We start from the raw sequence: 12,705 nt of genomic DNA on the forward strand, positions 1-12,705 counted from the left end.
CATGTATTTGCGATGAGAAGGTCAAATGTTGAGGAAAATCTAAAATAGTTTTACCCTCGGCATTGATCACTCTGAAACCTTGGCCTCCGTGAATACTTCCATACCCAGCCAATTCTCTTCCATCATGGCCATTTAAATCTCCTCCTAAGAAAATCTTATCTCCCGAAGGTATATCTTGGACCAAACTCTCTAGATCCTCCCAAAACCTTATCTTGTGTTGTTTGTCCGAACCCACTTGCGATGCATAGGCACTAATCACATGAAAAGCACCTTCCTTCACCACAAATTTGATAGAGATGATCCGATCTCCCACCCTCTTGACATCCACTACGTCCTTCTTCCACTATTTATCCACAATAATACCAACCTCATTCCTATTCTTCACCTTTCCTGTATACCAAAGTTTGAAACTGGAAGTATCCAACTCCATAGTCTTCGCACCAACCCATTTTGTTTCTTATAGGCACATAATGTTAATCTTCCTCCTTATCATAGTGTCCACCACCTCCATAGATTTTCCTGTTAGAGTGCCTATGTTCCATGTCCCAAATCTCAAACTTCTGTCGCTCCAACATTTACCTTTTACTTTGTGAACTAGCTTATTTACCCTCGTCCGTTCACGAAAACGCGGGAACCCTTACTCATTTAACACTACATTCAGGCACCGATGCAGCGGCTCTTGCTCCTTTGACCCTCGAGCCATACAGCGCGTTGCTTCCGGTCAACGACCTAACTTTAGCGTAATAACATCTTTGATTCATGTCATGAAGATTTGACTCAATTTTTATATTAGTTGTCGAAGACCTAACACAATCCTCCTTCTTTATTCGGACTTGGGACCGACTATATACCGCAAGTGTAACATAGACAGAGTTAATAGGATAACATTCTCAATTTAATGTAAAAAAATTTAAAATTATTGAAAAAAGAGTACGGACCAAATTTTGAAAATATCTACTATATTTAATCGTAATTTTAATATAGTATAATCACAATGAAATACTCTTCTACTATAATTTGTAATAACTAACGGATACTAAAGAATAGACCTAAAATTCAGTATTTATTCCTCACAACACTCTCATATTATACCCTCTTTATAATATATATTACACTAACCAAATAAAAGAGAATTCAAAGAAAGTTAGGCACCGTACTTGGAAGAAATTTGGCACTTCCAATAGGTGGTGATAGGCTGATAGCTGGCACTAAAGTGCTTGTTTTTGGAGCCTATAAAAGGAGGCCTTTGGTGCATGAGTTAGATGCATCAATTGAAGCAATGTCTAGGTCCTATAACGATATATGAGCAAATTAGAGGTGGAAAAGGAAAACACTTTGAATAATACTTTCACGGTTACATCTGAGTTGCATAATTATTTGCATAGTGAATGGTATCATCGAAGCAAATGGCCAACTTTGTAATCTCTGTGTTTGTTTTCTGCCTATTAGCAACTTCATTATCCGAAGCTCTTAATGTAAGGATATATACTATGTAACAATTTTAATTTGTTTCCCTGTACTATATACTTAATTACTTTAAATTAATTTTCATTCTCATCGATTTATGAAACTTTTTTGTTCTTATCCATTAGATAAAAATACAACTAAAAAGTCAAATTTTTATGTCAATATTAATTAACTTTTTAAAAAATTTAAATAAAAAAAATTAAGTCCTAAATATTAAATTTTAAATTATAATTCTTAAGTTTTAAATACTTGAAAATTTTTATAATTTTAAAAAATTAGTTTTTTATTCTTATTCTTCTCTATGAATATAATTTGATGAGTATATACTATTAGTTACTACTCCATTAAACTGAGTTTGCTAAGTATTGAATGATTTCTGTTTAAGCTTTCCACAAAAGAGCAGCAAAATTGGATAAACCATGGTGGAGACATATACAATAGAAGATATGCCAACAAAGAACACAAAATCAGCCGTGAAACCGTTTCAAGCTTAAGCCTAAAATGGAAATTCTATGCAGGGAAAGACATAACTGCAACCCCATCTATCTTTGATGGAATTCTATATTTTCCATCATGGAATGGTGAAATGTTTGCAGTAAGAGCATGTGATGGAAGCCTTATTTGGAAGCAAAACTTGCAAGAACTGACAGGGTTAACACCAACAGGGTTGGTTGGTGGTGTTAATTGGACAGTGGCTAGGGCAACACCAACTATAGCTGATGAATTTGTGATTGTTGGAATCTATGGTCCTGCTGTGGTTATTGCTCTCAAGAGATTAACTGGAGAGTTAGTTTGGCAGACAAGGTTGGATAGTCATGATTCAAGTACTTTGACCATGTCCGGAACTTATTATAAAGGGTTGGTAATATAACTTGGTATATATATCTCTTCTTAATTTCAAGAGTGAATTTGTATAATTATTTTAGTTATGCTACATGTATACTAAAATTAGTTACTAAACTCAGTTATCAGTATAAAATATATGCTGAAATATAAATATATATTGAAAATAAATTAAATCACACATGTATTTATACACAAATACATTAATAACTGATTTTAGTAGTTAATTTTAATGTATAAATAATATTTTTAAAATTTTTTATATAAACTTTTTTCTTTCTTTAGGTGAAAACTAAGGTACATACTTATAGTTAACTTCATGCAAAGTTAATTATTGAAAATCGTTAAATAATTTGATAAATTTAATTAAATTATTATTTAAGGACTTTACCAATTATCAAAATATTAAAATGAAGACAATTACTGTAAATTTCTGACTACTTGTATATCTAAAACTATTCTACCTCTATATCCAGGGGTTTTTATGTAGGTACATCCTCACTAGAAGAACTGAAAAGCGTTGAAGAATGTTGCACATTCCGGGGAAGCTTTTCAAAGCTAGATATTTACACTGGTGCCATCTTGTGGCAAACCTACATGCTGCCGGATAACCATGGAAAACTAGGAGAGTACGCCGGAGCCGCCGTGTGGGGAAGTAGTCCTTCTATTGACGAGGCAAGGAACCATGTTTACATTGCCACCGGAAACTTGTACTCGGCGCCTTTGCGTGTTGAACAGTGTCAAGAGAAACAGAACAACCAAACGACACGGCCAACACACCCGGACGAGTGTGTTGAAGAGGAGAATCACTCGAATTCGATTCTTGCTTTGGATTTGGACAATGGTGATATCAAGTGGTATCATCAATTGGGAGGGTATGATGTTTGGTTCTTTGCGTGCAATAATTTATCTTCATCTCCTAATTGTCCACCAGGTCCTAATCCAGATGCTGATTTTTCTGAGGCACCATTGATGATCACCATTCATGTGAAGGGAAGAAAGGAAGATATTGTTGTTGCTGTGCAAAAGAGTGGTTTTGCTTGGGCTTTGCACCGGGACAATGGCACCATCATTTGGTCAACGGTAACAAATTTAAAATTGAACTTTTATAGAAAAAAAATTCTTGAAATAATTTTTGAATTATTCTCTGTGACTTAATAAAAGTTACGAGTTCAAATATACAATTAGGTGAAAACTCACGTGAAGTTGATAGTTAAAAATCAAAAATTTAGTCAAATCAGTCAAATCATCTAACGACTCTGAGTTATCAACTTCACGTAAAATCGACTGCACGTCTGCACCTGAGTTTCTACTATACAATTATTAAACTATAATCCTTATATTTTGTAGAATTTTATATCTTCTTATTAACTAACAAGGGAAAGTCTAATATTATATTCCTTTGAAAAATAATGATAAAAAAATATTAAATGAAACAATTTGTTTTCAAGGTTTTAGTTCTTTTAGAGGTATTAATTGATTATTTTTCTCCTTCAACACTTCTTTAGTAAGTAACTAAGTCTTGCAACGATTAACTAATATTAATAAGAAAATTAATTTTTAAGTCCATAATTATCTTAGATATATAGGTAAAAAAAATAGATAGATAAATCAAGATTTTAATAAGTATCAGGCATTCTCAAAAATATTTATTATGTTATATGTGAACTTGATGTATCTTCTAAGTCCAATAATAAAAGAGTGTGGTGCGTTTTGGAAAATGTGAGCAGGAAGCTGGGCCAGGTGGGCTTTCAGGAGGTGGATACTGGGGGGCAGCAACAGACACAAAGATAGTGTACACCAACATTGCAAACTCTGATGCCAAAAATTTCACTCTTAAACCCTCGAACAAGACCACAACTAGTGGTGGTTGGGTGGCAATGGATGCTAATAGTGGCACAATATTATGGTCAGTAGAAAACCCAAGCAATGCCACTGCTAGTGGGCCTGTTAGTGTGGCTAATGGCATTGTGTTTGCTGGTTCCACAAATAGGAAGGGTCCTATTTATGCAATTGATGCAAAGAGGGGTGAAATTGTTTGGTCTTATGAGACTGGTGCCACTGTTTTTGGTGGAATGTCAATTAGTGATGGATGTATATACGTTGGTAATGGGTATAAGGTTGGTATTGGATTGTATCTTGGCAACTTCACTTCTGGAACCTCTCTTTATGCATTTTGTGTCAAAATAAAATAAATCATAACGGGAACTTGGTATGTACTATGTAGTGTTTCTTAATTAATAACATGGACTCAACTTTAGGTGCAATATATATAGAGCTAGAGCCAATATTATTGTGGTGTACTTGTCACTAAATCATATTGATCAATGAATTATTTTGGTCAACCTCTTTTTGGTATTAAATATTTTTGGTCAATCTTGTGAGTAAGTTATTTCTCATAGTTTGGGTCCGAATTAGTCTATCTCAAAGTCCATTAAACATTATTTATTAATTGAAGATTGGCTCAAGAAATTCTGATAAGATCTCAACTTTGAATACACATTTGCAAGAATAGTCTAATCTTATTTTTTTTTACGATCTCTCTTGTCTCGATAAAACAAAGACTAATCCATCAGGGTTAGAATTTTATTTAAGGATTTGTCATTGACTAATGGATTATTATATGTATAAAGTGAAATTCAAATCCTCAACCTTACTTAAGCAAACTAGTAAGCTTACCACTAAAACTAACTCAAGTTAATTAATGATTGTCTAACTTTATCTTCTAATAATCTAACTAAATAGTTTTATTTAAGACTAATTATCAGTGTCTCAACTCTAAAGTTGTCTATAAATAAGATATCAACAATTGCTATAGGTGGTAAACAAGTTCACTATGTTAACTAATTGTTAGAATTTAGTTAAAATATTACAATTTATTTTATAGTTGTTGTAGGTTAAGTTTTGAGTTAATAGTCAAAATTGTCCCTGAAAGATACTTCGATTTTCATTTTCGTCCTCGAAAGATAAATTTAATCAAAATCGTTCTCGAAAATTTTAAAATTAATCACGTTAGTCCATCCGTCCATTCTGTCACTAACGACGTTAAGTTTGCTGACGTGGCAGTTAGCTTGACAACCCAACTCAAACCAGATCAGGATCATACCCGCTTCCAATCCAACCCAAACCCAAACCTAGCAAGAAACAACATTCATTCTTCCCACATTCAACAGCTTCTTCATCTTCTACCTGAAGCTCCACCACGCCACCACCCTGCAAGGTATTCCACATTGCTGTCAGTCGCTATACGTTCCTCTACTACAATGTTGCCGGTTCTTACCTGCAGTTCTTCTCTTTGTTTCAATCTCATAATTCCTTTTCTCCTCCTCTTCCCTCTCTTTCTATTATTCTTTTCGCCACCAACACTGAAACCCTTCTTCTCTATTGATTCCTGATTTAGATGAACATACACACTTGCTACTCTATACCCATTTTTTATTTTTCGGGATTTCAATCCCAGAACTCCAGTTGCTCAAAGATTGAAACTTTGATATAATATATGGGGGTCTTTGTTCCAAGTCTCCCAAGGGTGGTGACAGGGTGGTTGCCACCATAGATGGAACCAAAGAAAACCATAAAAGCTACAAGACCACCGTGCCTTCTGATTTGGCACCTGCGCCTCACACAAAGGAGGACATTAACAAGTAGAAACGTCGTGCTGAGAATGCTGCAGGGACTGGTATTGTTGGTAATCAAAATATTGGTTAGTTTAATGTTAAGCATTTGATTCCGATTGAGAGGTTGTCATTTTGGGAATAGGTAGCTCCTGCTTTGCCGAACACCCTCCACCCAATGATGCAGAGATCGCCGTCGCTGCGCCCTCTAACTCCTCTCTGTTCTTCCTCAATCATCACTGCTGGCTTCTGGTGGAACGTGGTCTCTTCCTCCACTGCAACTTGTACCGATCTGCTCTGCTTGTGTTGGTCTTCCTTTGTGCTCTTCCATGGACACCGCCAAGTTGGAATAAAGACCATTACTGGAAGAACGGCATCGACGAATAGGCAGCAGCTGTTGAAACTGGCATGGAGGCTAAGACGCGTAGAGGAGAAGGAAAGTTGTTGGATCGTTGGGTTGGGGCTCTAATTTAACGCCGTTAGTGATAGAATGAACGGAGGGATTAACGTGATTAATTTTAAATCTTTCAAAGACGATTTTGATTAAATTTATCTTTCGGAGATGAAAATAAAGATTGAAATATCTTTTAAGGACGATTTTTGACTATTAACTTGTTAAGTTTTCATAGCATTTGTAAGTTTTAAACAACTTTCATTCTTTGCATTAACTTCTAAAATCGAATTAAGGGTTAAGTACGATTTTGGTTGCATTAACTTGTTAAGTTTTCATAGCATTTGTAGGTTTTAAACAACCTTTCTTCTGCTTTATTTTTTGGTGCATAAAGGTTAGAGATAAGGAAAATCTCTCCTCATCATCTTTTCAACAATATTATTGGGTTGACTCACACATGTGACAGCTATAAGATTTGAGAGTTAATTAATTATAAGATAAGAATTAAGACAAATATGATATGATATACATAAGTTTCATATTATAGTTTGTCATCATGTGCTGGTATTATCCTTCAAAACAATGTGACTTATAGTCAGCAATTGCGTCTTTTCAACCATAATTAATTATTTTTTAGAATAATCAACTAACGTTTTACGAATTGTCTAATGATAAAAGAGTTTGGTTCTCTTTTTCTTTATGTGAAGTAAAAAATAACTTTTGAATGAAATGAATAGAAATATTAAATTGGGAAAAAGTGAATTTATCAAACTATTTTGTTATGCGAAAATCATATACCAATTTTCAAATTATTAATTTCGTTTTGTTTTACTTTTCAACGAGCTAAGGTTCTAAATTTGTATTTTCTTACAAGAGTATGATATAGATTAGGAGTTTAATACTTTAGTAGACTCAATTAATCCATAAAAAATGTGGGTCCACAATTAAATTTAACTTTGAATAAAAAAGAAGAGTAAATTACCAATTATGCCCCCGAATTTGTAAAACGCTGACATAAATACCCCTAGAATTCGATAACGACAATCATACCCTTGAAAAATTTAAAAACGGATCAGATCTGTCCAACTGTGAGGAGAACCCTTCTCCGTTAAACGGAGTTTGTTGATGTGTCAAACGGAAGTTCAACGTGGCATTCGTATTAGACTCTCAATCCCTTCTCTCCCTTATATAGTAGTAGGTGAGAACGTTTTTCTCAAATTGATCAGCAAGCAAAACCCTAACCAGAGCCATGCATGGTGGAAGCAGAGTCATGTCAAATTGTAATCGAAGGACACAGTCCATGAAAAATTGTAGCTCCGAAGAGGTCGAAGAACACGTGAGGAAGCCATATGATGGGACATGCTTCTGCCGTTTTCAGGTGGTGGCTTTGAAGTCGAAGACAAGGAGAAATATTTGGTTTGTATTTTTATTTTGAATATTTTTTTTAGGATTTTATGAGAAAAAATGTAAAAAGATTTTTTTTATAAATCATATTTTAAAAAAATATATTGAACATAATAAAATATAAAGAAAACACCTTTGTTAGTACTAATATATTTGAGAGATTATACTAATTAAGATAATATAGGTGGAGTGATAAATAAATTCGTCCTTTAATTTGATTTTGTATGTATATTTGTGTAGGAAGCTGGGCCAGGTGGGATTGCAGGAGGCGGATACTGGGGGGCAGCAACCGACACAAAGATGGTATACACCAACATTGCAAACTCTGATGCCAAAAATTTCACTCTTAAACCCTCGGACAAGACCACAACCAGTGGTGGTTGGGTGGCAATGGATGCTAGTAGTGGCACAATACTATGGTCGGTTGGAAACCCTAGCAATGCCAGTGCCAGTGGACCTGTTAGTGTGGCTAATGACATTGTCTTTGCAGGCTCCCCAGATTGGAAGGGTTCTATTTATGCAATTAATGTAAAGAGTGGTGAAATTGTTTGGTCCTTTGAGACTGGTGCTACTGTTTATGGTGGAATGTCAATTAGTGATGGATGTATATACCTTGGAAATGGGTATAATGTTAGTCTTGGATTGTTTTTTGGGAACCACACTTCTGGAACCTCGCTTTATGCATTTTGTGTCTAAGCAAAATACACCACCACCAAAGTAATAATCTTCCTTCATTTCTGATGATGGAAAGAAAGGAAACTTAGTGATATTATAAAAAGAAAAGACATGTGACTATATATTATATTATAGCCTCTTGAAGTTTTTTAATTATATATATAGGTACACTTCTAATTTTATTATATTCCTGCAATCTGATCTTGAGATCGAGTAGAACAAATTTCTCATAATATTATCCAAAACAAAAGTCAAATTAAAAAAAGAGAAACGATACGCTAAGTTTGTGGGGGTATGGGAGCAATCACCTTATAATATTACACTAACCAAATAAAAGAAAATTCAAAGAAAGTTAGTCACCGTACTTGGAAGAAATTTGGCAATTCCAATAGGTGGTGATAGCTGCCACTATAGTGCTTGTTTTTGGAGCCTATAAAAGGAGGCCTTTGGTGCATGAGTTAGATGCATCAATTGAAGCAATGTCTAGGTCCTATAACGATATATGTGCACATTAAAGGTGGAAAACACTTTGAATACTTTCACGGTTACATTTGAGTTGCATCATTATTTGAAGCAAATGGCCAGCTTTGTAATCTCTCTGTTTGTTTTCTGCCTATTAGCAATTTCATTATCCCAAGCTCTTAACGTAAGGATATATACTACAATTTTAATTTATTTTCCTGTACTATATACTTAATTACTTTAAATTAATTTTCATTCTCATCGATTTATGAAAATTTTTTGTTCTTATCCATTAGATAAAAATTCAACTAAAAAGTCAAATTTTCATGTCAATATTAATTAAATTTTAAGTCATAAATATTAAATTTTAAATTATAATTCTTAAATTTTAAATTAGGGGTGTTCATGGTCCAGTCCGGTCCTGAATCTTGTAGGGGCTAATTTGGTGTGATTTCACCGGATTTAGGGCCGGGTAAGGGTATCAAAAATAGACCCGATCATTATTTCGGGTCAGGTCTGTGTCATAGCTCGAGTCACCCGAACTCGGCTCGGTGGCCCGGTCATCATACACAATTAATATTTTGTGTTATTAGTGATGGATGATGACTATTCTTATGTAGAATTTAAGTATTGTAAACCTTAATATTTTGTGTTATTAGTAATTATAAGACTATAAGTTAACGTTTTATGTTTAAAGTACATAAGACTTTAGACTAATGCATAATATTGTGTTATTTGTATTGATTTAAATATTTGGTGTTATTAGACAATATTAGTATTGATTGTGGTTGTGTTTAGGGGTGTAATCGACTCGGTTCGGTTCGGTTTTGGACCGAAAACCAACCGAACCGACCTGATCGGTTGTTCAAAGAGGCCAACCGTTCGGTTGGCTGCTGCTTGAGCAACCGAACCGAACCGAACCGAACCAACAGCGGTTTGGTTCGGTCAGTTTTTTCGGTTTTTTTACACCTGGTTATCTGAATTTAAAATGCCATAAAATTAAATTTAAAACCTTCAATAAACTAGAATAACAAGAGTTTATCACATCCAAATCCAATACAAATTCAACTTAATTAAACATAAAACAAAGACAATTAAAAATGTCTAGCAAAACAACAACAATAAACACAGTTTAAACCGAAACATTCACTTTAAAACAAATAAAAGCCAAACAGCCACCATGTTTAATCAGAATCCACACCAGACTCATCCTCATCTTCTCCGGTTGGTGCAATTTCTACAAAAATAAAACAAGAAAATCAATATAGATTATAAACATAATATAGATTATAAATTATAAACATAAACCATAAAGGGAACTACAAATTTCTTTTTTGCATACCTAATTCAAGTTTCTCAAACTCTTCAATAAGCTCCTCAATTAGTTATATATTAACAAAGAAAATAAATTTGGTTGATATCAATATCTTCCACCAATAAAATAAACAACCTCTATATAAAATAAACCAATACCTTCCACCAATGAATCCACTTGACAAAAGTGCAGAGTTAAAGAAAATATGCATACAACATCAGCAACTAGTACTGCTAGATGAAGCAGAAAAGTGAACAAAAAGTAGACCTTTGGTAAGACAGAACAGAGATGCAAAGATATCCATCACAAATAAAAAGTGATAAATAAATGTCATAAGATTTTTAAAATAAATTCATTCTCTTTTAAGTGATATCTAAACTGCCAACATTTTATGTGTGATAACTGATATCTGATAACCATTCCAACAAGAAACTACCTTCTTTTTTTAATCTTTTTCTCTGTTTCCGTTAACCACACTTCTCATATAATAAGTTGCTTGAGTTTTAGAATTTAATAAGCATAACTATGTAATACCAAGAAATGGTTAAAAAAGTATTATTAGATAATAGAAAGGCTTATGCACATCATATGCCTACAAGTACAAACCTAAAACAAGTTTTAAGCACTGCTGGTAACACAATCGAACTATTTTAGTTATTCATCATACATCACTGTCATATCACTTAATAGTACTGGCAAAGTCATAAATAGTTGACCAATATTTGCATTAGATATCATGGTCTCTTTTCAGCATCTTTAAGTAACATTTAACTAATATACTAAAACTCAATATTTACTTTATCATGTAAAAGGCAACATGAAAAGGCAGTTCACCACATGGTTAGCAGCTTAATCAAACAAATGATAAATGAAGGAATCACCTGCAACTTATGATTATCACCAAGAATAAGAGGTTGCTAATTCACCCCCAAAAAGAAGACACATTCAACACAGCAACATTTTCTCAGATCTAACAACTCCATAACTTCATTTTTTATGTTCATTAACTCTGTATATTTTTAGATAAGTCTTCCAAATCACTAAACATACAATCAGAAACTCACATAACAATACAAATAAGCCAATGATCAGTAATTCAGTATCACAAGAACAAGAAAGAGCAATCAAAGAGACTCACTAGTAGTTAACAAAAACAACACAGCAACATTAACTAAAAAACAAATCACTAAACATTTGTATATATTCAACACAGCAACATTTTCTCAGATCTAACAACTCCAGAATTTCATTTTTTCTGTTCATTAACTCTGTATATTTTTAAATAAGTCTTCCAAATCACTAAACATACAATCAGAAACTCACATAACAAATTAACAATACAAATAACCAAACACAAAATCTAACCTCTGACGAAGACATAGTTCTGTTTCGTTTTGGGTTTTTGCAGGAGAGGGACTGGTTGTTCGGCGGCTCGGCCACTGGAATCTTGCTCGGCGGCTGGACTGGTTGGACGTTGGAGTGCTGCTCGAGTGCTCGGCTTTGGCTATGTTGCTCGGCGACCCTGCGACGGCAACCCTTCGACGGCGATGATGAACGACCTCGAGGCTTCGAGCGACGATTGGCGAGTTCTCTGTCTCCCTCAGCCTCTCCTTCTCTCAAATATGGAGCTCGGAGGTGGAACCATGGAACCTTCGAAGAATGGGGGAGAGAGGTGTGGGTGACTGGCAGACTGGGTATGTGGGTATAGGGTAGGCAGGGTTCGCGGCTGAAGAAGAAAGAGGAAGAAGAAAGCTAGGTTTTTTTTCTGATTTTCCTTTTTATACCTAGGTTAAGGGGTAACTTGGTAAAATCACACTCCACTGAACCCTCCTTCTTCGGTTCGGTCCGGTTCGGTTCGGTTTTAGCAAAGGCAACCGAAAACTGAACCGAACCGATCGGTTTAGTTTGAAAAAAACCAAAAAAACCGGTTTTTTCGGTTTTCCAATCGGTTGTTGTAGAATTCGGTTCGGTTCTGCGGTAATTTTCGGTCCGGTTCGGTAATTTACACCCCTAGTTGTGTTTTAATTTTAGGGAAGGGTTGGTTCTTGTTATATTTTTCTAAATGAATTTTACCATGTTAAATAATGGTTGGAGTCTTGAAAATTTAGATATTTTCACATATTAGCTTTCAAGAAGGTAATGTTAACGGCCTGGTTTTCACCCGATTTTTACCCAGTATAATCGTGACCCGAAAGTGTGTAGGTTTCATCGGGTTTAGGATCGAGTTCAAGTCTAACAAATGGGCCCGGTATATATTTCGGGTCGAGTCTGAATCATATCAAACCCGGTTTCACCCAACCCATGAATACCCCTATTTTAAATACTTGAAAATTTTGATAATTTTAAGAAAATTAATTAATATTAACTAATTAAAAATTAATTTTCTATATATTTATTCTTCTCTTAATATAATTTTGAGTATATACTACTATTTACTACTCCATTAAACTGAGTTTACAAGTGTTGAGTAATTTCAGTTTAAGCTTCCCACAAAGGAGCAACAAAATTGGATAAACCATGGTGGAGACATATAT

The 12,705-nt window shown here is 34.3% G+C and overlaps 1 protein-coding gene across 2 annotated transcripts; it reads left to right on the forward strand.

Annotated features, from left to right (window-relative positions):
- The first annotated feature begins 1,264 nt into the window (after nucleotides 1-1,264).
- LOC112744472 (uncharacterized) lies at nucleotides 1,265-4,776 on the forward strand. 2 transcript variants are annotated; one of them, XM_025794116.2, is made up of 4 exons: nucleotides 1,265-1,475; nucleotides 1,853-2,325; nucleotides 2,787-3,393; nucleotides 4,041-4,776. In XM_025794116.2, exons 1-4 carry the CDS (start codon nucleotides 1,389-1,391, stop codon nucleotides 4,503-4,505), a joined length of 1,632 nt encoding a protein of 543 aa, XP_025649901.1. In that variant the 5' UTR covers nucleotides 1,265-1,388; the 3' UTR covers nucleotides 4,506-4,776. The 2 variants fall into 2 exon arrangements, with proteins under 2 accessions (XP_025649901.1, XP_072071273.1); XM_072215172.1 differs by having other exon boundaries at nucleotides 4,038-4,570.
- The last annotated feature ends 7,929 nt before the right edge of the window (nucleotides 4,777-12,705 follow it).

The sequence above is a fragment of the Arachis hypogaea genome, chromosome 14, assembly GCF_003086295.3.
Source record: "Arachis hypogaea cultivar Tifrunner chromosome 14, arahy.Tifrunner.gnm2.J5K5, whole genome shotgun sequence".
Classification (NCBI taxonomy): Eukaryota; Viridiplantae; Streptophyta; class Magnoliopsida; order Fabales; family Fabaceae; genus Arachis; species Arachis hypogaea.

Coding starts and splice junctions, on each gene's coding strand:
- LOC112744472 (XM_072215172.1), top strand. CDS start 1,389: ATGGTATCATCGAAGCAAATGGCCAACTTTGTAATCTCTGTGTTTGTT. Junction 1,476..1,852: donor CATTATCCGAAGCTCTTAAT/GTAAGGATATAT, acceptor TTTCTGTTTAAG/CTTTCCACAAAAGAGCAGCA. Junction 3,394..4,037: donor GCACCATCATTTGGTCAACG/GTAACAAATTTA, acceptor GGAAAATGTGAG/CAGGAAGCTGGGCCAGGTGG.